We start from the raw sequence: 24,420 nt of genomic DNA on the forward strand, positions 1-24,420 counted from the left end.
AAGCCATCCAGCTGGCTTACGGAAGGTCGGTGTTTCTACCCAGGTGCCCGCTCGTGATGAAATAATGCACGGAGGGGCACCTGGGGTCTTCCTCCACCATTAAAGCTGGAAAGTCACCATATGACCTATCATGTGTTGGTGCGATGTTAAATCCAACAAAAAAAAGAAAGAAAAAGGTCTGTGTTTTGGTATATTAAAACGTGTCTGTGTCGGTTCTGAATGTTCTCTGCAATTATATATAAGTACTTAAAAGGTAGTATAATGTCTGTAGTCATTTGCATATGATCATAACTTAATGTTCATGATGGGAGAGAAGTTATTATTTATTTGCGAGAGCAAGTTTAATAGTACTGATGCAGAATCCAGGATCTGACAGTAGAAGTGACTTCTGTGGGGGCGTCCTTGGCGGAGTGATAAATATCACCCACTTCAAATAATTTGCCTTTATCGCTTTTGGTTTGAAACCTTTCTTTGAGTTACCTCTATGGGGGCGTCCTTGGCCGAGTGGTAAATATCGCCAACTTCAAATTATTTGCCTTCATCGCTATTGGTTCGAAACCTTTCTTTGAGTTTAGAATTCTTTCATGTGAGGAAGCCATCCATATGGCTTACAGGAGGTCAGTGGTTCTACCTAGGTGCCCGCATATGTCTGCGATAATACTGTTCCCATTCTATACATTAGTACCTATTTCATGCGCAAGATTGAGACGTAACTCCCATTTATCATAACCACCATTTCATATCTCTGTGATAGCAGTTTTGGCAAAAAACAATATTTTATGGTTACAAAACATTCATGAAACAAAGGCTAAAAGAGGTTATAATTATTGTATAAAATCTTGCTTGATTCAAAACATGTTACAGAATCATGATACACAAACTGCAGGTAATTTCATTGATTGAGATGCCAGGTATCTAGGTATACATTTCAAGTTCTGAGCATCACCAGGCTAAGCTAATTAAAGATGCTTAGCAAAAAACTGTAAAACGTATTTTTAATGGATTGGTTGTGCTGGAAGAAAGCACACATCTGCGAATTGGTTTGAACAATTATTCATGAAAACAGATGCTTTTTGAGGAAAAAAATCTAGAAATACTTAGCAGTTGAAAAGCGGAACATATGTGAAGTGTGGCAAACTGTTATGATGATGCATTTAACATACTTGATTCGTTTTTCCAGCATTCCTTCAGGCTTGCTTGCAACTGGAGCGGCAATAAATGTCAGAAGGACCCGATTATCTCACAGGGGCGTGCCATATCCCATAATTCTCAAAGTGTTTTGCGGGAACTTTTACATTTATTCTTTGTTGTTCTGGCTGTTTTATGGTGATGTAAGAGAAACATTGCTGGAATTTTTACAGAAATTTAATTCTTATCGCTGTCGGTTGATATGACAATTTTGATGTTTATGGTATAGGCGATTTGTACTTCTTGAATGTTATTATTTGTTGTCGAAATTTGTGATACAAGAGAGAACTTATATTTATGCTGGCAGCCTTTATTTGATATTTATCTTGTGAAATCTGAGCATGATTATACAGTTTTTTTATCAAGAGAAGAATTCTTATAAAAGAGGAGACAGACATCTTGTGTTTAATCATATTGGAAGACAAGAATACTGTCTTCAGCAAAGGAAATTTACGTGAATGAATAATTCATTGACTTCAACAGACGGTAGATGTTTTGTCATTATGGATATAGGAAGCTAAATTTCTTTTGAGAATTATCTAAACGTTTTTCTCTTTTTGTCTATTTTCAGACAAGAGTTAGAGAACCGTGGTACCATGAACTTTGGGTAAGTCAGTATCAGCGTTAGGCTTTACCAAGTTGGATCTGTGTTTAGTGTCCCTATTATTTTACTTGGATTTTATTTTTCATGTCTTAAATTCATAATAAAAGGTCATTTGAACCGCGCCATGAGAAAACCAACATAGTGCATTTGCGACCAGCATGGATCCAGACCAGCCTGCGCATTCGCGAAGTCTGGTCAGGATCCATACTGTTCGCTAACGGTTTCTCTAATTGCAATAGGCTTTGAAAGCAAACAGCATAGAGCCTGACCGGACTGCACAAATGCGCAGGCTGGTCTTGATCCATGCTAGTCGCAAATGCAATATGTTGGTTTTCTCATGGCGCGACTCATTTCTACTTGTTTGAAACTATGATAGGAAAGACTGTGCTCAGTGGTCCTACATTTAGACCATCCAGTGAGGTTTGAACCTACAACCGTAGCAGTACAAAATTATGAAGATAGAGGGTTGTACAGGCATTCAGCAAATTTTTGTATCTCTGTTTGCAATTCTAGCATTCCCTAGTTGTTATAGAAAGCTTGTATGTGTGTGTGTGATATTAACAGCAAACTGAAACTGTCATAATATAGGTCAACTTCCTTAGTTTGTCATGACCGGCTTCATATTTTTATTGGCACTTGGTTGGTTGCAATAAAATCATTGCCATGACATGCTCTTTTGAATAAGAGCATGGAAGAAATATAAAACAGGTTTAATTAATTAAAATATAAATGAAAATAATTCCAGGTCTCCATGGCTTGGTAAAGAGCCATGCCAATTATGGTTGGCTTTATTCGTTTTATCTTAAATTGATTTAATTGGAAACTTAAATTGATTTAAGTGACAAATTTAGTGCAGATGGCCTATTTTGCTTTGTAATGTAAGATTTCTTTTTATATCCATTACATACAATTTAGAAAGTGCATGATTAGATTTACTCAAATTGTAAATTTGAAAGGGTCAATTATTTCTTTTTTTATTTCCTATTAGGAATTAAATGTTTATTGCACCTGTATTTAACAACCCTTGTCATGTAATACAGAAGTTATGGTGTGGTTTCTGTATACATTGCATGATTCATGCATTAAGTATGTTTTGTGTTTCATGGAAAAAAGTAGAAGACAAAAGAAAGTATTTTAGGAGGTACATAATACACAATGTTGTATGTATGTTTTAGTTTATTCAGAGATTAAAGAAACACCCAGTAGAAGGTTTGGTTAAAAGGTACTGCTGATAACATTTAGGGAACATTACTATCTTTACTTTATATTCATGTAATAGATTTTCTTATCAGGAGGCCAATATTTTCATGCTTGATCATTGACACAAATCCATAAATTCTTCTTTTTTTTTCACCTTTTAGTAACTTTAACATGATTTCCCAATTTGTACAACTCAGTGGCTGACTGGTTAAGTTTGTTTGTTTGTTTTGGGTTTAATTATTTTAATTATGCAAACCTGTTTTCTGCAAGTAACTGCCAACTTCCCCACTTGAATCAGATGGAGGAATGAGTTTAGACACATTGTCCTGTATCGAATCATCATGGAGAACATAAGCCATGCCCGGGGATCGAACTCAAGACCCTGCGATCTGAAGATCTGTGCTCTCCCTATTGTGCTGAGTGCAGAGTGGTTACGGTTGCTGACTTAGATTTACTTACCCTAAACCTCTGTATGAGTGTAGAATTCTTTTGTATGATGAAGCCATCCAGCTGGTTTATTGAAGGTAGGCGGTTCTACCTAGCTGCCCGCTCAGGCCTGAATAATGCACATAGGGGTCACCTAGGGTTTTCTCCACCATAAAATAATGGAAAGTCACAATGATATTAATACGACCTAAACCTTTGCCAATTTGAGCCCAAAATACTGCTACAACTAAATTATTTCCCAGATTGTTTCGCTGTACTGTATAAAAAGAATTGTCACATGACTGTCCCTTCGCTGCTTATAGATGTGGGTTTGAGTCTATTCTGGTACTGAGTGCTTCTCTTTTTATGCCCCCGGCATCTACTGATGCGGGAGGCATATAGTGATTGTCCTGTCCGTTCGTTCGTCTGTCCGTACGAGGTTAACCAAATGGGACCGTTTCGTCTAGCATCAATACCCCTAACTAGAATGGCTTGATACTAATGCAGATGTAACCTGTGACCATTCCTCATCTTCAGACATCACCTGACCTCAGTTTGACCTTGACCTTGAACTTGACCTTGTTTTGGACTGGTTGCTTTGTATCGGCAAGGATGCCACTGGGGGCATCAAGGGTTTATTGAACGCAGCTCCTTGTTTAAACAAAAGTTTGCTTATGTAGCAAGTTTTGTTTGTAAAAACTCAGTAAAAGTCCATTGAAATTCTTGTATGGCTAGAGAAATATGTAGCACCAGAAATGTGTTCAGTATATCACACTATAACTGATAAACTACATTATAAAGTAATGACCCATAGCATTTTCAAGGGATGTATCATGAGAACTTGGCAAGGACAATTATACATTTTTTACACAATTTGAATAATATTAAACAGCTTTGAATGTTTGAAATTAAAGCTGTTTTGATACGAAGATCCAGTTCTACTTCACTTCGCAGGCAGTAGGGAGTAATTCTATGCATAAAAAATGATTTTTTGCCTAAAGTTGCATAGACATGGTTTTGAGCATATAGCAGATGTTCTAATTTGCTCCCAAGATACTTAGTAGTCATTACTGTAAAATCACAAATTTTTGCAGATGCACTAATCCACAGAATTAAATCCCAACAAACCCTGAAAATTCCTAGATATTTGACATCAACAAATTTAGTACCTCCCCACCCCCTACCCCACATCCAATGAAATAGACAAGACTGAAATGGCTAATTTTACTATTAGATTGCCCTAAGGCACAGTCAGACCAGAGTTTTGGGTTTCAAAGTTTCACAAAAAGCAGTACAAGAACTAGTAATTTGTTTCAATGGATTTCTCTTGCTGACTTGTTACACACATGTGGCTCATCAAAGTTCTCAACAGCAACAGTGATTTGGCTTGACAGTGAAAGTAGGCTGCTGAATTTTATAGTCTAGCTGTTTGTTTATGTATTCATCTTAGTTCTAGCTGTTTGTTTATTTATCTAGTGAGGACAACATGAATTACATGCCTGAAGATCAGTACGGAGGGCCGGGGCACGGTCCCTACAGCGGAGAGTACAATTCATATAATGGCGGGCCACACCATGACACATCTCTACATTCGTCACACGTCTCATTACAGAGTACTGGTAGTAACAGAAACAGAGCACAGGTTTTTATAATATATTTATAAAAATTAGGTACCAGTAGTTTAATGAGCTAAATTTTTGCAATTTCTATTTTTAGAATGAGTTGTTCTCAATGTATGTGAAATATGTAAGACTATCCATGACAAGGACACCACTTTTGCGAGTATTTATTTTAACACACTGGGAATGTGGCAAAAATTAGTCTCTTGCAAAAAAATCTGATTTAGCAGTAAATATTACAAACGATTAAAAATGATTCATAGCATGAACACCTGATGCAGTATTCTAAAATGTGAGTTAGAAAGATTGTAAAACAAATTTTATTTTCATTTTTTCAATAAACTGTATAGTCTACTAAAATGCCAACACAGGATGCTTAAATAATGTAATTCTTGTGAAATTGAAAATGTCTGAAGCAGTTTCCTGGCACATTCTTTGTCTTAATAATGATTTATATTGTTCTTTTTAATGGGATAGTTCTATAGAATTTCATAGATGGATTTATTAGTCTGAACAGTCCAGCTTGTCTGTAATGTCTAGCCTCTTTAGGTGTTAAACAGTTTTTCCTTAAACTAGTACTTTTATTCAGACATTGTGATGAATTCAGAAATTGTATAAACCTAACAAAATTGTTTCTCTTACATTATTAATTGTCAATTTCAAATTATTTGATAAAAAAAAAATACTTTCAATTACAGATGAAACTTAGCAACCAGAATCTTGGCAGCCAGCGGTCAATACCCCAGGACCAGTACAACCACGACAACTACGCCCCTTATTCTAGTCTACAGAGGAACGATTATCAAGGATCTCCAATACCCTCTAACGGGTCCCCAAGGGGCCCGGGCACCCCAACAAGGTTTAATAATAATTACGATGATTATCAAGATAGTTATCGTAATAGCCCTTTAGCTTACCCGGCTAACCATTCTCAGGGATATGGTGAACCAGATTCATATGATGAAAATCCTATGCAGCAGCAGTACTTCCATCACCCAGAATCCGCCAATCACAATGATTCTTTTAGGTAGACTGATTTTTTTTTCACCTCCTAAATTGAAGAGTTTCGTTTTTTGCACCCCCACCCATTTTTTACCTTGCCTGTCTTGATTTTTTTTTTTCCAAATTGAACTATCATGTGCATTTTGATTAATTAAGGCATAATGAAATTTTTTCTAATTTAAAGTTTGTATATCATGTATGATTGTTATGTAAGAGGTCTGTTTGGAAATTTGAGAGGAATGTGTCTGTTTTGAATTGAAATCTAATCTACGTAGGTAACATAGTATACTGGTATGATACGAAATGCTGCATTGGGTTTGTACAAAAGGCAATTTTATTAAATATCTACACAGTACAAACCAGTGTATATGATTGGATATTGTGCATAAGGTCTTTATGAATCATTCCCCGAGAAAAATGAAAATATTTAGAATAAAAGTAGCATACTGTTTTTACAGAACAAATTTAATAAAGTTGCCTATACTGGTAATGCATGCATGGATGTTAGTCATTTATAAAAAAAAAAGACTTTGCTAGAAATAACATATTAACAAGAGTCAGAGCATAGAAAAAGAGACAGTGCCAGTCATAAGTTTCATTCTATAGAAATCAGGAGGAAGTTGTGAGAACTCGGACATTAACAGTGTTGAAGCATTGATTGGAAACAGATTTGAGCCGCACCATGAGAAAACCAACATAGTGAAATTTTGCGACCAGCATGGATCCAGACCAGCCTGCACATTCACGCAGTCTGGTCAGGATCCATACTGTTCACTAACGGTTTCTCTAATTGCAATAGACTTTGAAAGCGAACAGCATGGATCCTGACCCGACTGCTCGGATGCGCAGGCTGGTCTGGATCCATGCTAGTCGCAAATGCACTATGTTGGTTTTCTCATGGTGTGGCTCAATTATTGATTTGTCCACAGAAATATAGGGGAGATCACTTTTTATTGGTGAAAATGTTAGAATCTTTAGAAAGTAAAACCAGAGTTCTTGTAACTTCCTCAGAAAAATAGAGTTAAATTATTCTTTTCTCTTTTACCATTGTTTTTCTGCATGACATGTTAATGAAGTGCTCTTTAGCGATATGGTTGTTGTGTTAATATCGTTTCTAAACATACTTTTAAAAGCACTCTTGTGTTACTTTTCTCCTGGAATATATTTACTTTCTTTAAAGTCCACAAGGGTATGACTTAGATTCTGCAAGTATGTGGTGTAGAAGGATCTTATTTGCCTTCTTGCGCACAACCCTAAGGACAGTGTGGAATGAGAAACAGAGCGCTAGCTAGGTTTCTTATCCGTGCTGCCCTAACAGTTGGTAAAACATCAGTCTGACACAGGCAGATATGTAAGGTCATTTTTCTTGCCCACCATTGCAACGTTTTCAAACATATTTACTGTAAGTTATGAAATCTTGCATTAGTTTACAAATTTGCAATGGATAAAATGTAGATTTGTCTTTTCCCCAGGGAAAACATAACATGATCTATGTGTGCTATCCTTATCTTACACCATTATGTAGGCAAGAAGCTTAAATTATTGAAAATATAAAATTTTGTATCAAGTATCTTCAAAGAAAGAGGAATTTTCACATTTCATTTATAAAAGACATGCTTTCCACTTGTTATCATTCATACTTGCAGTTTGAAGCTCAAGGTCATGTATTCTAAAAATAGAAAAAAAACTCTCCTCATGAACCACTTGATGGACCTTCATGAAACTTAGTCGGTAGGATCCTTGCATTTCCCTCTCACAGTTTTAAGAAAGGACTTTACCTGGTAGTTGATGTAGTAATATAAGAAACGGAATAAAACAGCTTTTGATTAAATTGTGAATGTTTGTGTGTGTAACATTTTGTATAGTTTGCTAGAATGATCATAATGGTATGTATGCCGTATGTTTGGTGTTAGGGTTTAAAGTGTAACTTTTCTTATTGCTAGAGGATTGTTATTTTTATTTTCTTTCTTTTTTTTACTTTGCTTTTCATTCGGTATTGTGTCTTTTGATTATGAAAATTTGTGAAATAATTAACTGATCTATTTAGAAATTTATTGGAATGAGAAGATAATCTTTAGAATTTGATTAAATTTTAATTTTGCATTTGAGCGCCGTTGTGTGAGAACCAACATTAGGACTGTATGACCAGTACAGATACAGACCAGCTTGCACATGCGTGTGGTCTGGTCCGGATCCATTCTGTTTGTTTTTCAGTTGCATTCAAGTGCTGAATCGATAAATGAACAGAATGGATGTGCACTGATTTCGATCCTTGCTGATTGCAAAGGTCTATTGTTGGTTTTCACTCAGCAGGTCTCATTTATACTGGAATAACATGTTATTATGAATTATTTAGTCAATCGTAAATCAGGATTTATTTGAAAATTTAGTTTTGATAATGAGAAATGGCTGCCTGTTAACTTGCATATAAATTTTTGTAGCAATAGTAAATTAACAGTAAAATGGTGTTTCTAGGGGAGCACCAGATGATCGCTACGGAGGGCCACCTGAGGACAGTTTCTACAGGCAGTCACCTATGTTAGATAACAGATACGGGGGTGGGCCTCCCCCTGATGACCCTCGAGACAACTATATGGACAGTCCCAGGGGTGGTTACCGTGGTGATGACAGCTTTCAAGGTCATCCTGACAACAGTTTCCAAGGGCAACCACATTATTCAAGCCAACCCCAGCTAGTTGATAGGTAGGTTCTTGTTTCGCTGATTTACATTTTCATAGAGAGATAATTAAATAAAGGTAATTTTGTTCCAATTGACCAAAGCAGACATATATGTCAGCAGTTCAAGACACAGTTAACTATTGTAGATGGGCTATTTTTTATGGGCTTTAATGATTTTATAGCAGAACAGTGTGTAGAAGATGAATTTGCTAAGTCTGCAGTTCTTCTGTGTCTGTTAATACAGTTTTGAAAGCATGAGAAATGGTCTTGATGTTCTCGGTTGTTTAAAATTAGGTATGGTCAGCCTGTAGAGAATGGCTATCCAGCTGGAATGATGCCCCAGGAGGAGGTTCCCCATCCAGAGGACCGGTACGGTGAGAATATGGACGATAGTTACCGCGGGCCTCATGAGGATAATTATCGAGGGCAACCCGACGACAGTTACAGAGGCCCACAAGATGACAGCTACAGAGGGCCCCAAGATGACAGTTTTAGAGGCCCTGTTCCGCAAGATGACAGGTCTATACCTACATTGTAAGATTTATAGATTGATAAAGGAAATTGTTTAGTCAGATGGCAGTGCGGCAATAAAAGAGTTTCATTGACACCCGATACAAAATATTCTGTAACTTCTGTCATACAAAATTGTAATATTGAAGACTCAATAGAAGATGTATTTGAAATTAAAAGACCAAATATAAGTTTTAGTCTTTTTCAATAATTTGATATTGCTGCATTTCAGGTACAGAGATATGAATGATGATGGTTATAGAGGGGATAACTATGATGATCATCCACAGGATCCCCGTGGTAATGGTTACCATGACAACATGCCACGTGATTACACAGATGACTCATACCAGCAGGAACCGGATCGGCGACACGAAGGTCTGCCGCAGGTGCAAGACGACCCGTTTGCCGACGATCCATTCCGACAGAAGCAGAGAAGCTTGTTGCAGTTGCAAGGTGAAGACCCGTACCCTAGAGGCCCCTCACCAGGGGCGGGCAGTGATAGAATGGGTAAGCCAGTTACCTTTCCTTAAGAGACGCTTTCCACAAATTTTGTTCTTTTCTACTTTCAAAATTGTTTGCTAGGAAAAAGCTAGTTTTTGTTGCAAAAAAACAGGCCCTTTTGCAAATAAGTATAAATTTCTTTGAATTGAATTTAATCTCAAAAGTGTTAGGTGTGTTGTAAACAATATTGATGAGTCAATGTTTTGTATTGAAATATGACATAATTTTGGATCGGTCCCTGTGGCCATTAGACAATTTTTAATGATTTCCTTATTGTGAACAAGAAAGTCCCGTAATCCCCATAAATCTTGCATATTTTTTTTTTCCTTGAAATTGGCTAACATAAAATGATCAGACAAAGGAATTATTTTATTGTGTTTTTTATTTGAAGTGCTTGGTCTACATTGAATATTTGCCTTTAGTTGAAATGGGTAGCTTTGCTATTGACAGGTCCTGGTAGTTACACAGAAAGACCTCCACAGTACGACCACATGGATGGGCAGGAACCACCAGGACGATACTTCGATGATAGTATGGGGCCTCCCATGGGCTCTCAGCAACATATTGATGGCTACCCAGATGATGGGCGCAGGACACCCTCAACTACTGGTGGTAGTAAGTGTCTTTATTCATTAGATATATGAGCCGCGTCATGATAAAACCAACATAGTGGCTTTGCGACCAGCATGGATCCAGACCAGCCTGCGCATCCGCGCAGTCTGGTCAGGATCCATGCTGTTCGCTAACAGTTTCTCCAATTCCAGTAGGCTTTAAAAGCGAACAGCATGGAGCCTGACCAGACTGCGCGGATGCGCTGGCTGGTCTGGATCCATGCTGGTCGCAAACCCACTATGTTGGTTTTCTCATGGCACGGCTCATATTATAAATAAAGCACTAATGCAGTAATAGCTATTATGACAAATTTTAAATATCCTAGATTTGATTTTGGATAGGAGAATTTCACTAGGAATGTTCAAGTTTGTATTCCCTCAGTGTGACAGTATAAATAGTTGGTCTGGTATAGCAGAGATATATGTTGAAGTCACAAAACTGGAATATAGTCAAAGGTTAGTAATGTTGATCATTTGGACTATTATAAATGTCAATTCATTTAGTATAATGGGTTTGAGTTACTGGAAAAAATATTTTGGATCTAGGTTCATACTAAACACAAGTGTTACCTTCCATGATGCAGCTTGACATAACATAGATCAAAATCAAATATTGTCATGTGAATGATTCAGAGGCTCTCTTGTACTGGATTTTTTCTTGGCTAATTTACTCAATTATCGTTGCCTATAGTTTTATACACAATATATATATGTATTTTACAGCTATGAGATGGAGAGCTCCAGATCTGCAAGAGGTGATAGACTTTCTTAGTCATCCTAGTGATATGGTGAAAGCAAATGCTGCGGGTTATATTACACATCTCAGTTACATGGACGACGGCATCAAACAGAAGGTCCGCGGACTGGATGGTATACCACTACTTGTGGAACTGTTAAATAGTGAATTTCCAGAGGTACACAAAAATGCATGTGGAGCTTTGAAAAACCTGTCCTATGGAAGGAATAATGATGAAAATAAGGTTTGTATGAAATTTTCTTCATTGGTTAATGGTATTTATGTGAAGGTTAATGGTATATATGTAATGAAATATCTTAAGTGTAACATTATTATTGACAAAAGGAGAAGTCTCTAAGTGTGGACACCTCATTACTAAGACCAGATTATTATTAATATTTATACTGAATTGACTACATTCTACATAGATAATTAGAGATAGGTATGTCCAAGTTAGTGTTTTAATGATTTTATTTCATAATTGCTAAATGCTGCAAGTTGAAGAACTGACAGCTTTGTATTATAGACAGTGCAAAGTATTTTTATGCCCCTGAAGGGAGGCATATTAGTTTTCAGCTGTCCGTCTGTTTGTTCGTTAGTTAGTTTGTTCGTTCGTCACAACGTTAACTTTTTGCATGAAGGCGTTTTACTCGCAAACCACTGCACCCAGGACATTCAAACTTCACATGCTGATAGTACTTATTGAGTACAGGACCCCTACTGACTTTGGGGTCACCAGGTCATAGGTCAAGGTCACCAGGTCAAAGGTCAAGGCGCTGTAGGGGCATTTGTCACCATTAGTGACAGCTCTTGTTTGTTAATGAACAGAAATCTATATTTTGCATGTTTATCTGTTCAGACTCTGTGTGATAGTAGGTTTACACCGCTGGAATTGACTATCAGAACTATTGCATTGAGAAATGTTTTGAAAGTTCATAGCTTACTTTAGGATTCAATTTTCCAAGGCAGCACACATTTGACTGTGGTTTTTCCTGTGTGATTTCAGAAAGCCATAAAAAATGCAGGTGGAATTCCAGCATTAGTACGACTGTTGAGAAAGACTCAAGATGAAGATGTTAAAGACTCTGTAACTGGGGTCCTCTGGAATCTCTCCTCAAACGATGTAAGTACGACTTAATTAACACTGACTTTATTTATAGTTGCCACTGGTAACTTATATTGGCTACTTCTCCAGAAAACTGTTTATAATTTTAGTTGGATGATAGTGCAGTATCATGGTTCTTTAGCATGTAAAGGTGTAAGGCTGCAATACACATGACCTTTCAGATCTTTTAAAAACGCTGTTCTTATTCTCATTATTTTGTTTTCATAGTTTATGGGAAATTGGTTTCGAAGGAAAAAGCAAAGGACAATACTGGGGAAATTAGAAATATTTGTTATAAAAATTTAGATTTTTTCACTAATTTTATAGGTGTCCAAATAGGCCGCCAATTCATAGCGTTTCCCAAAGGTAAAATTTGGTATTGGCTAACATGTTTATTATTATTAATTAAATTTTCTGACTTTTAGGATCTGAAGAGGCCTATCGTTGATGATGGCCTTGCTGTGTTAGTAAATGTTGTAATAATTCCTCATTCCGGCTGGGAGAGAAGGGGCCTCTCCCCATTCCAAGCCCAGGAACCCTGGACCACGGTCTTCAGAAATGCCACCGGTGTTCTAAGGTAATGTTCATTGTAAATGCAGCAGGAAGAAGATTTTTTTTCAGATTTCTGTTTCTCAGGAGTTGTAATTGTGGAATTTTACTTTTTAAGAAATTTTGACATTGACAGGCCTGCTCCTTTTGTTGGCTTTTCTTTTTCTTTAAATAAGAAAAAAATGATCCTAGAAAGTAAGGAGATTTCTTTAAAGGTGAAATTATATTGATAATCTGCATGTAAAAGTTTGACTCGATAAAATATTCAAAGTTTACAGCATTAGTGAAAACAGTTATTTTCATCGCCTTAAATTAACTTCATTTTTATTATTTTGTTGCAGGAATGTAAGTTCAGCTGGAGCAGAAGCGAGAAAAAAGTTACGGGAGTGTCACGGGCTTGTTGAATCATTAATTCATACATTACGGACTGCTATTGATCAAAGTAATGTTGACAATAAACCAATAGAAAACTGTGTTTGTACATTACGAAATCTTTCATTCCGGATACAGGAAGTTGAAGATCCAGACTTTTTCAGAAAACGCACAGCAACATTAAAGCGACAAAAACAGCAAGCGAAAGGAGGTAATTAGCAGCAAGTTTTACTGTGTAAAGAAGTGTCACCTTATTTGTGAAGTGCTATGGAAGTTAAGTTTTTAAGTATGGAATATGTGAATGAATAACAACAGCATTTTGCCAATCATTTTGAGATGGTTAATCACTGGATTTTAAAAACTAAAAAGTTTGTGGTTTTGAGGAGCCTCCATAGCTGAATGGTTAAGGTTGCAGGCTTCATATCATTTGCTCCTCACCATTCTGGGCTCCAGACCTTGCTTTGGTTGTAGAATGTGTGCATGTGGGGAAGCTAACCAGCTGGCTCGTGGAAGGTCTTTGGTTCTGCCCAAGTGCACAACAAGGTTTTAAAGCCCCAACTTTTACTACCCTGGCAGTAAGTTTTGTAGGAGGAGCCTATCAAATAACAAGGCTACTCTAGGCTGTCTGTCAGCTAAAAATAGCTCACTTTCAATGATTCACAAGAAAATGTAAACAATGGTCAGTTGAAGAAGAAATATGAACCTACATGTTTTGATGATTACAAATTATTATTATACATATTTTGTGCATCCATATCAATATCATTGTTATGAAAAATTGTGTTGAGACTAGCATTCCTGATTTTTAATCTTTTTTTTAATGTAAATTGAACAGTGAAACTTGAAATCAAACATTCTTAACTTTTCTGTCATTGCTGGCAGGTCCATTAATTGAGATAATGTAGCAATAAATGCAGAAATAATAAACTATTTAAGTCTGAGATGTAGCACAATGCATACAAATTAGCAAGTGTTGCTGTGATAAGGTCTAATAGAAATGATAAGCTATTTGAAATAATTTATCACTGTATGTCTGTTATTCAGTTCCCATGATGCAGTATATCCTTAAAACATTTTTTAAATAACACATAAAAATATAACTGCAGAAATGATTGAATATGATATTCTATTCTGTTTAAAAATTCAAAATTACTTTTCTGGAAAAGTTTTACAATGCACTCTAGGTGTTAATTCCATTGATACATTAAGCCTTCTGCTCATCAAGTTCGTTGATAAAATTAACCACGTGGGAATTGTTTACATTCTCTGTTTCTGTAGGGTTCATGACCTCACTAGCTCCTCCCGGCAAACTCAAATTTTTGGCAGTTAGGTTTAAATAATTTTTTGAAACTATACTTCACAATTTTTTGTTTTAAAAAATAAAAACACCAATTGATAAAGAATGTTTCAATGTGTATTTATGCAATTTTGCATAACTTTTTATTCAGTAGTTTATTTAAAATTTTGAAAAAGGGCTCTCTGATGTGAAACATGCATAATTTATATAAAAACCTGCCACAGCGCCATCTTCTGGCTTTTATATGGCAGTTGGGGGTTTAAATTATTTCTTGAATGAGACCTGGAGTCTTCCTCAGCTGTTATTTTTGAAATGTTGTCGTATGACCAGAATTTAATTTGGTCTAACTTAAATCCCAGACAGATCAAACAAAACGCCTGGGTCAGATCTCTGCTGAACAGCCTGCAGCAATTTGACCTAAATTCTCAGAAGGGTTGTTCATATCTGTGTCATTTATGTTTAGAAAAACGTACGTTCAGTAACAAATGCAGATGGCAGAATCTGGTAAGAAACACAGGAATGAATTTTAAGGAAAAAATCTGCCCTACTTTACAAATTTACAATCGTGTCAGAATGTCATCTGTGATAATCTGTTATGGTAAGCTGTGAAAAAGTGACTGCTTAGTTCCAGATGTAGACTGGTTACAATGAACAAAATGACTGGTTAGTTTCAGATGTAGACTGGTTACAGTGAACAAAATGACTGGTAATTTCTAGATGCAGACTGGTTATTTTCAGATGTAGACTGGTTACAATGAATAAAATTTGTTTAGATACATACTGAAAGTTTTTATTTACAGAAAAGACAGGGTGTTTTGGTGGTGGAGGTAAAAAGAAAGGTCCAAAAGGAAAAGGAGGTCAAAATGTAGATAGCATGTAAGTTGTTTGAAAAGTTTTCATCAATTTGAAATTAACTTATTCACCCCCCCCCCCCCCCCCCCATCTCTCTCAAGTCATTATTTTTTGTGGGGGACAAATTTTTGTGGATTTCATTGTACTGTCAATCCAAGAAATTAAATCCAAACAAGCAGATACCCATTTCTTTTGTTTTCAAAATATGAAATCCATGAATTCTTATCCCAACAAACTTACTGTTCTGGTAGGAACCACGAAAATTCTTGCCCACGAAATTAAATGATTTCACAGTTCTTGGCTTTTTGCAGGAAGAGATTTGAGGTGTTTATCCTTTAAGATAATAATTATTTGTACTTTAATTATTAATAATACATTTACATCCTGTTCTGACTTCATGCAAGGAAGTACTCTTTAATGTATAGAGCTTTGTACTTGCTTGTTGGGATAGTTTAATCGACTTACAATATATAACTGAAAAAACATAGTGCTGTCACAAATAAAAGGAAAAAATTTAAGTTATATTATGAAATAATTGATATTGTGGGGTAATTTGTGGTTGAGTCACAAAATTAAATCACAATATTCATAGTAAAATTCTCTCTCATTTCATGTTCAAAAGCTTAAATCCACAAATTTTTATCCCTGCGAAATATTTTGGCCAAAAGCAAGAAATTTCATGCATAGGAAATTTAAGTATACATTGTTGTTATATGATTTTTGGTGTTACTTTAACTTGAATATTACAGTTTTCATGTTTACTGTATTTAGAATACTTACAGAAAAGTGTCTTGTATATTTAGGGAAATGCCAAAGTTACCTCCATCTTCAAATGAGTATCGAGGATTGTGGGGTGTTGATGCAGTTCGATATTTCCTCACGCTGTTATCTGGGTCAAACCCAGTCACGCTGGAGGCTGCATGTGGAGCAATACAGAATCTCGCTGCATGTGACTGGAAGGTAATTAACCCATTTAACTTCCTAACACTTGTCTTTTTTTCCTGTTTGGTCCTCAGTGGCCGAGTGATTAATGTCTCTGACTTCTAATCACCTGGCCCTCACTTCAGACTTAGCTTTAAGTGTAGAATTCTTGCCCCATGTGGTTCTGGGACGATTATATATGATAATAATTGGAACCACTGCCTTACCCTTGCATGATCATAAGAGGCGACTGATAGGGTCTTAACACTTGGTTTTGCTGTAACTGTGTGATTCCAGCAGGTATACAAATTTTGATTCCATACCTCGTGTTTTTATTTCGATGTAAATGAGATGTGAAACCAAAATTTGTAGTCCTCTTTGGCGCCATATAACCTATACTGTGTTGGTGTGCTGTAAAACCCAAATAAATAAACTTTCATGCGAGGAAGCCATCCAGCTGCTTTCCGGAATGCTAGTGGTAACTACCAAGGTGCCCGCCAATGCCTGAAATAATGCTAGGAGGGGCACCAGGGGTGTTCCACCAGCAAGAAAAGCTGGAATAGCTGCCATATGACCTATGTTGTGTCAGTTTGACAGTAAATCCAGTAAAAAACTTTATCCAGTTTAGAAAAGCAGTTGGATTTTACTGTACTTCCTTACATTGTTCATTATAACTGCTTTTGTTAAACGTGATAGGTGCGGAAATGCCAGAATAATTGCATTATTCAAGTATCAAGTTGCTTTGGCTTTTGATAACATTTGCTGCACCACTTTCATTTTAATATACTGTGAAATCATTTAAATTCACTGGCATGAAATTTCGCGCAAACATGAAGAAGGACTGTTTCGCGCGGGCTTAAATTCGCGCATTTTCAATTTTAGAAAGGGAAAATATTTATCAAAAAATAATAATAGTGTGGTCTTAAATTCTCGCATCGGTCCTAGCGCAAAGTATGCGAAAATTCGTCCTACGCGAATAAAAATGATTTTACAGTATTCTGTGAATGCAAAATGAAACAGATTTTTCCTGTTCATTGACTTGCATTTTTAGCTCATCTGATTTTTTGAAAAAAAAATGATGAGTTATTGTCATCACTTGAGCGGTTGTCGGCGTCGGCGTCTGCGTCGGCGTTGCCTGGTTAAGTTTTATGTTTAGGTCAGCTTTTCTCCTAAACTATCAAACCTATTGCTTTGAAACTTGGAATACTTGTTCACCATCATAAGCTGACCCTGTATAGCAAGAAACATAACTCCATCTTGCTTTTTGCAAGATTTATGGCCCCTTTTGTACTTAGAAAATATCAGATTTCTTGGTTAAGTTTTATGTTTAGGTCAACTTTTCTCCTAAACTATCAAAGCTTTTGCTTTGAAACTTGGAATACTTGTTCACCATCATAAGCAGACCCTGTACATCAAGAAACATAACTCCATCTTGCTTTTTGCAAGAATTATTGCCCCTTTTGGACTTAGAAAATCAGTTTTCTTGGTTAAGTTTTATGTTTAGGTCAGCTTTTATCCTAAACTATCAAAGCTATTCCTTTAAAACTTGCAACACTTGTTCACCATCATAAGCTGACCCTGTACAGCAAGAAACATAACTCCATCCTGCTTTTTGCAAGATTTATGGCCCCTTTTGGACTTAGAAAATATCAGATTTCTTGGTTAAGTTTTATGTTTAGGTCAACTTTTTCTCTTAAACTATCAAAGCTATTGCTTTTAAACTTGCAACTCTTGTTCACCATCATAAGCTGACCCTGTACAGCAAGCAACATAACTCCATCCTGCTTTTTGCAATAATTATTGCCCCTTTTGGACTTAGAAAAATCATTTTCTTGGTTGAATATTATGTTTAAGTCAACTTTTCTCATAAACTATCAAAGCTACTGCTTTAAAACTTGCAACAGTTTTTCACCATCATAAGTGGACACTGTACATTAAGAAACATAACTCTATCCTGCTTTTTGCAAGAGTGATGGCCCTTTTTAGACTTAGAAAATCATGGGTAGGACAATATTTCTATTATACAAAAAAAATCAGATGAGCGTCAGCACCCGCAAGGCGGTGCTCTTGTTAGTTAATAAAGTAAATTTCAAGATAATACCACCTGTAAGACGAAAATATATATACTGGTAACTCAGCATTATTTCATGTAGTTAAATGGGTAAATATTTAACAGAGATTTGAAGCTGTTGTTCAAACTATTTCATTCTATAATTTTGTCTAACAGCCTGCAATTGAGATCCGAGCATTGGTACGGAAAGAGAAAGGATTACCCAGTCTTGTTGACCTCCTGACATATGAGGTAGAACGAGTTGTTGGTGCGTCAGCCACTGCGTTACGGAACCTTTCCATTGACGAGCGGAATAAAGAACTTGTTGGTACGTTTTGATCAACATTCAAATGGTTTGCTTAATCTGTATGTGAATAGTTTATTCGGATTGAGTAATTATGTATTCTGTTATTCTAAAAAGTTCTTTCGTGACCCATTGGAGGATCACTTTACTTATGTTTTATTAAAAACATTTATGGTAATTGACACAAACAAAAGCAAAATGATTAAAAGTTTGTAATTTAATGACGGGTTTAGGAATACATTTTTTCAGAAAACCATGGCAGATCCAGTGTACTGAATAGGGTGTTGGCAGCTCTGCCTAGGGTTTGAGGGTTCAAGCTGCACTAGGGTTATCACAATCTCTTTTTTTATTTGATACCAGTACCGATTTTTCCAGGAAGCAGACTCGATGGTTCAAATAAGCCTATAGCTTTCACCACAATCATGCTAGAAAAATTAGTATATGTTTGATTAGTATTTGGATTACACAGTCCAGTTGGAAGATTAAAGAACGGTAATGGAATCTTGTTTTTGTGAGAACTAGTAAGGAATTGATATACATGAATGTGCATTCAAAATTTTCATGTCCATTTCATGTTATGTGTGGTTGTAGTCCGCAGCGATGGCTAATGAGGAATTTCTCCATAATATGAACAGATTGCTCTAATATAAGATGGCCAAAATTTTCATGAAAGTTTTTGTATTTTAGGGAAGTACGCAATGAAACAGTTGATAAGCAATCTGCCGCAGGAGAATCGACCTAAAGAATTAACAGATGAGACTGTCTGTGCAGTTCTTGCCTGTCTCAATGAAGTTATATCACATAATCAAGAATTTGCCAAGTAAGTTTTAAATTACTTCTGTTTAAATGTTTACTAAAGGATTTTCATATTGGTGTGGGTAGGTCAGACGTCAGGGTCACACAGACCCTGAACTTCGGAGGTTTCTGGTTAATTACTGAAGCCTGAAACCAAATGGGTGATTATGTGAACCCTGTTGTGTTGAAGATCAATCAGTAGGTCAGTTGTCAAGGTCAAACCAACCATAGCTGGAGAATAGTTGACGTATGTACATTAAAACTTAAAAAAAAAGATTTGCTTTTTGTCGAGCCCGCTTGCGGAAGCAAAGACATAGTTGTCCAAATGACGGTGAGTGCTCTGTGCTTCCGTCCGGATTGTCCGGACCATAACTTTGACATGCATGGAGCAATCTTGTTTATATTTGGCATGAATGTTAACCTCAGTGAGACGGAATGTCATGTGCAAACCCAAGGTTCCTATCTCAAAGGTCAAGGCCACAGTTGGAGGTCAAAGGTAATTTCAGATCTTGTCCGGCCCATAACTTTGTTTTTTTTTTTTTTTGTTTTGTTGGATTTAACGTCGCACCAACACATGATAGGTCATATGGCGACTTCCCATAACTTTGACAAGCATTGAGGAATCTTGTTATCTTGTTTATATTTGGCATGGCAGGCTCGACATGTTGCCCCTGGGCATCTAGTTTAGTAGACAAATCTAATCTTATTTGGGATGGATGTCATATAGCAAGGTCACAGTGATCTCTACACTTTGAAAATGATTTTGATAACTAGATTGAAACATCAGAATTTATAAATTCGTTCCTTTCAGGGTACGACAAATATTGGTAATTTGAGTCACTATTTCATGAAATGTTCAAGCATTGAACACTTTGCTTATTTCAGGTCTTTTTGTATAGATGGGGGTTTACCCCGATTGATGTATCTGACCAGGGTCCATGAAATATATAATGCCAGAACAAAGAAATATGCTGCATCAGTAAGTAATATCTTTACTATTGTACTGTAAAATCATTTAACCTTTAGCCTGTTGGCGGCAAGTCTTTTTGCCTTTGCAACCAGTGTACACCAAGATCAGCCTGCACAGATGTGCAGGCTGATCATAGTCAGCACTGTTCGCTATTCATTAAATAAATTTTCAGTGAACACCCTTTTGAATAATAAGAGGTACTGCCCAAATTGAATGATGAACCAGTCCATTTTAGAAATTTAGCAGGGTAAAGGTTAATAACATGGGCATGAAATTTCATGGTTTTGGTCAAAAGAGCTATTTCATAGAGATATAGATTTGAGCCGTGCCATGAGAAAACCAACATAAGTGCGTTTGCGACCAGCATGGATCCAGACCAGCGTGCGCATCTGCGCATGCTGTTCTGGATCCATGCTGGTCGCAAACGCACTATGTTGGTTTTCTCATGGCGCGGCTCATTTGTAGATTTCAGCGTTAGATATTACATGAAATTCGTTTGGATTGAATTTCTTGGATTAATGCATCCATGAAATTCACAAAAATTACTTGCCCTCAAATATAAATTACATGTATTTCACAATATTTCTTCCAATCCTTCATAGCACGTAGTGCTGTTTTAAGATAAGGACCAACCTGTTTGCACAGCAATCTTTAATTCTACTTGCCTCCAGTTATTTCCATATTTTTGTAATAGAGTAAATTTTATAGTTTCTGTGCAAGAATTCTTCTCAAACTTAGTATGTTCTTGAAATTCAAATGGTTTAAGACACCGTACCATTTGTATGTAAAATTTGGGTGGAAGGATAAGAAAATAGGCAGGATACTAAATACTGCTTGGTACTTGCAGGTGTGTCAGGCTTTATGGGAGGTGAAAGTGTTACACAAAACTTATATGGAGCAGGGATATACTGAAAAAGACTTCAAACCTTCAGTACCAGTATCTAGGTAAGTTATGTAATAGAGAGCAAATATATTATTGAAGCTCTACAATGGTATATTTAATCTTTTGTTTTAGGTAATGGGCATATTAGAATTGAAATAATGTATAGCAAAATTGTGTTTTACTTAAATTAATACACTCATTATTGGTTGTATGTTGCCAGGCTTTGCGCCCTCGTGAAATTATTCCCCGGACGTTTAACCTCTCGTGTATTAATAATGTTAAAACACAATTTTTCTGTACATTATTTCTTAAATATTAATTTGAAAAATAAGTGTGATTTTCCCCTTTTCTAGTTTTAACAATTTTCTCCATCCCCAAAATCAGAAGAAAATAATGTCTAAGTCCTGATGATTCATTCTTATGTTTCTATTTATGTTGAATTGTTAATGTTTTGTTTGCAGTGGTGTTGGGCAACCAAACAGCAATTTCTCCACACCGTACAACACCATAAATCGACCAAAGTACAGTCAAGGTTATGATGATACTACTTTAGCATCACGGCGGGGAAATGGTTACACTGGCAGTCCTGGTACGATGGGTAGCAATCCGAGATTGGTGCAGGGCCATAGCAATCCAGCACTCGACCAACATGGTAAATATCGCTTCCTTCTGTTGGAAACTTAATAAAACAATGGTTTAAAGCAGCATGCTTCCAGATTGTTTGACAACAATTTGTTAGCTCACCTGTCACAAAGTGACAAGGTGAGCTTTTGTGATCGCGCGGTGTGCGTGCGTGCGTGAGTGCGTGCGTGCGTCCGTAAACTTTTGCTTGTGACCACTCTAGAGGTCACATTTTTCATAGGATCTTTATGAAAATTTGTCAGAATGTTCATCTTGATGATATCTAGGTTAAGTTCGAAACTGGGTCACATGCCTCCAAAAACTAGGTCAGTAGGTCTAAAAATAGAAAAACCTTGTGACCTCTCTAGAGGCCATATATTTCACATGATCTTCATGAAAATTGGTCAGAATGTTCACCTTGATGATATCTAGGTCAAGTTCAAAACTGGGTCACATGCCATCAAAAAACTAGGTCAGTAGGTCTAAAAATAGAAAAACCTTGTGACCTCTCTAGAGGCCATATATTTCACAAGATCTTCATGAAAATTGGTCAGAACGTTCATCTTGATGATATCAAGACCAAGTTCGAAACTGAGTCACGTGCCATCAAAAACTAGGTCAGTAGGTCAGATAATAGAAAAACCTTGTGACCTCTCTAAAGGCCACATTTTTCATGGGATCTGTATGAAAGTTGGTCTGAATGTTCATCTTGATGATATCTAGGTCAAGTTCGAAACTGGGTCACATGCGGTCAAAAACTAGGTCAGTAGGTCTAAAAATAGAAAAACCTTGTGACCTCTCTAGAGGCCATATATTTCATGAGATCTTCATGAAAATTGTTCAGAATGTTCACCTTGATGATATCTAGGTCTAGTTCGAAAGTGGGTCATGTGCCTTCAAAAACTAGGTCAGTAGGTCAAATAATAGAAAAACCTTGTGACCTCTCTAGAGGCCATATTTTTCATGGGATCTGTATGAAAGTTGGTCTGAATGTTCATCTTGATAATATCTAGGTCAAGTTCGAAACAGGGTCATGTGCAGTCAAAAACTAGGTCAGTAGGTCTAAAAATAGAAAAACCTTGTGACCTCTCTAGAGGCCATACTTGTGAATGGATCTCCATTAAACTTGGTCAGAATGTTCACCTTGATGATATCTAGGTCAAGTTTGAAACTGGATCACGTGCCTTAAAAAACTAGGTCAGTAGGTCAAATAATAAAAAAACCTTGTGACCTCTCTAGAGGCCATACTTTTCATGGGATCTGTATGAAAGTTGGTCTGAATGTTCATCTTGATGATATCTAGGTCAAGTTTGAAACTGGGTCAACTGCGACCAAAAACTAGGTCAGTAGGTCTAAAATTATTAAAATCTTTTGACCTCTCTAGAGGCCATATTTTTCAATGGATCTTCATGAAAATTGATCTGAATGTTCACCTTGATGATATCTAGGTCCGTTTCGAAACTGGGTCACGTGCGGTCAAAAACTAGGCCAGAAGGTATAAAAATAGAAAAACATTGTGACCTCTCTAGAGGCCATATTTTTCATGAGATATTCATCAAAATTAGTGAGAATGTTCACCTTGATGATATCTAGGTCAAGTTCGAAAGTGGGTCATGTGCCTTCAAAAACTAGGTCAGTAGGTCAAATAATAGAAAAACCTTGTGACCTCTCTAGAGGCCATATTTTTCATGGGATCTGTATGAAAGTTGGTCTGAATGTTCATCTTGATGATATCTAGGTCAGTTTCGAAAGTGGGTCACGTGCCTTTAAAAACTAGGTCAGTAGGTCAAATAATAGAAAAACATTGTGACCTCTCTAAAGGCCATATTTTTCATGGGATCTGTATGAAAGTTGGTCTGAATGTTCATCTTGATAATATCTAGGTCAAGTTCGAAACAGGGTCATGTGCGGTCAAAAACTAAATCAGTAGGTCTAAAAATAGAAAAACCTTGTGACCTCTCTAGAGGCCATACTTGTGAATGGATCTCCATAAAACTTGGTCAGAATGTTCACCTTGATGATATCTAGGTCAAGTTTGAAACTGGGTCACGTGCCTTAAAAAACTAGGTCAGTAGGTCAAATAATAAAAAAACCTTGTGACCTCTCTAGAGGCCATACTTTTCATGGGATCTCTGAAAGTTGGTCTGAATGTTCATCTTGATGATATCTAGGTCAAGTTTGAAACTGGGTCAACTGCGATCAAAAACTAGGTCAGTAGGTCTAAAATTATTAAAATCTTTTGACCTCTCTAGAGGCCATATTTTTCAATGGATCTTCATGAAAATTGATTTGAATGTTCACCTTGATGATATCTAGGTCCGTTTCGAAACTGGGTCACGTGCAGTCAAAAACTAGGCCAGTAGGTATAAAAATAGAAAAACCTTGTGACCTCTCTAGAGGCCATATTTTTCATGAGATCTTCATGAAAATTAGTGAGAATGTTCACCTTGATGATATCTAGGTAAAATTCAAAACAGTGTCACGTACCTTCGAAAACTAGGTCAATAGGTCAAATAATAGAAAAACCTTGTGACCTCTCTAGAGACCATTTTTTTCAGTGGATCTTCTTGAAAATTGGTCAGAATTTTTATCTTGATAATATCTAGGTCAAGTTCAAAACTG

The 24,420-nt window shown here is 36.5% G+C and overlaps 1 protein-coding gene across 12 annotated transcripts in view; it reads left to right on the forward strand.

The window, feature by feature from the left end:
• LOC123536311 (catenin delta-2-like) overlaps positions 1-24,420 on the forward strand; it is a 63,776-nt gene that overhangs the window by 34,123 nt on the left and 5,233 nt on the right. For 9 of the 12 annotated variants that reach the window (XM_045319390.2, XM_045319392.2, XM_045319400.2 and 6 more), the window contains 18 exons: positions 1,760-1,795; positions 4,895-5,060; positions 5,736-6,064; positions 8,515-8,742; positions 9,013-9,252; positions 9,461-9,738; positions 10,183-10,347; positions 11,067-11,323; positions 12,086-12,202; positions 12,610-12,761; positions 13,075-13,316; positions 15,203-15,278; positions 16,058-16,214; positions 18,403-18,553; positions 19,217-19,349; positions 20,210-20,303; positions 21,142-21,239; positions 21,639-21,829. In XM_045319390.2, the coding sequence (XP_045175325.1) occupies positions 1,760-1,795; positions 4,895-5,060; positions 5,736-6,064; positions 8,515-8,742; positions 9,013-9,252; positions 9,461-9,738; positions 10,183-10,347; positions 11,067-11,323; positions 12,086-12,202; positions 12,610-12,761; positions 13,075-13,316; positions 15,203-15,278; positions 16,058-16,214; positions 18,403-18,553; positions 19,217-19,349; positions 20,210-20,303; positions 21,142-21,239; positions 21,639-21,829 (3,110 nt within the window). Of the gene's footprint in view, positions 1-1,307; positions 1,332-1,759; positions 1,796-4,894; positions 5,061-5,735; positions 6,065-8,514; positions 8,743-9,012; positions 9,253-9,460; positions 9,739-10,182; positions 10,348-11,066; positions 11,324-12,085; positions 12,203-12,609; positions 12,762-13,074; positions 13,317-15,202; positions 15,279-16,057; positions 16,215-18,402; positions 18,554-19,216; positions 19,350-20,209; positions 20,304-21,141; positions 21,240-21,638; positions 21,830-24,420 lie in introns of those variants that run through there. The other 3 variants (XM_045319398.2, XM_045319391.2, XM_045319394.2) reach the window with 3 other exon arrangements.

The sequence above is a fragment of the Mercenaria mercenaria genome, chromosome 17 (assembly GCF_021730395.1).
Source record: "Mercenaria mercenaria strain notata chromosome 17, MADL_Memer_1, whole genome shotgun sequence".
NCBI lineage: Eukaryota > Metazoa > Mollusca > Bivalvia > Venerida > Veneridae > Mercenaria > Mercenaria mercenaria.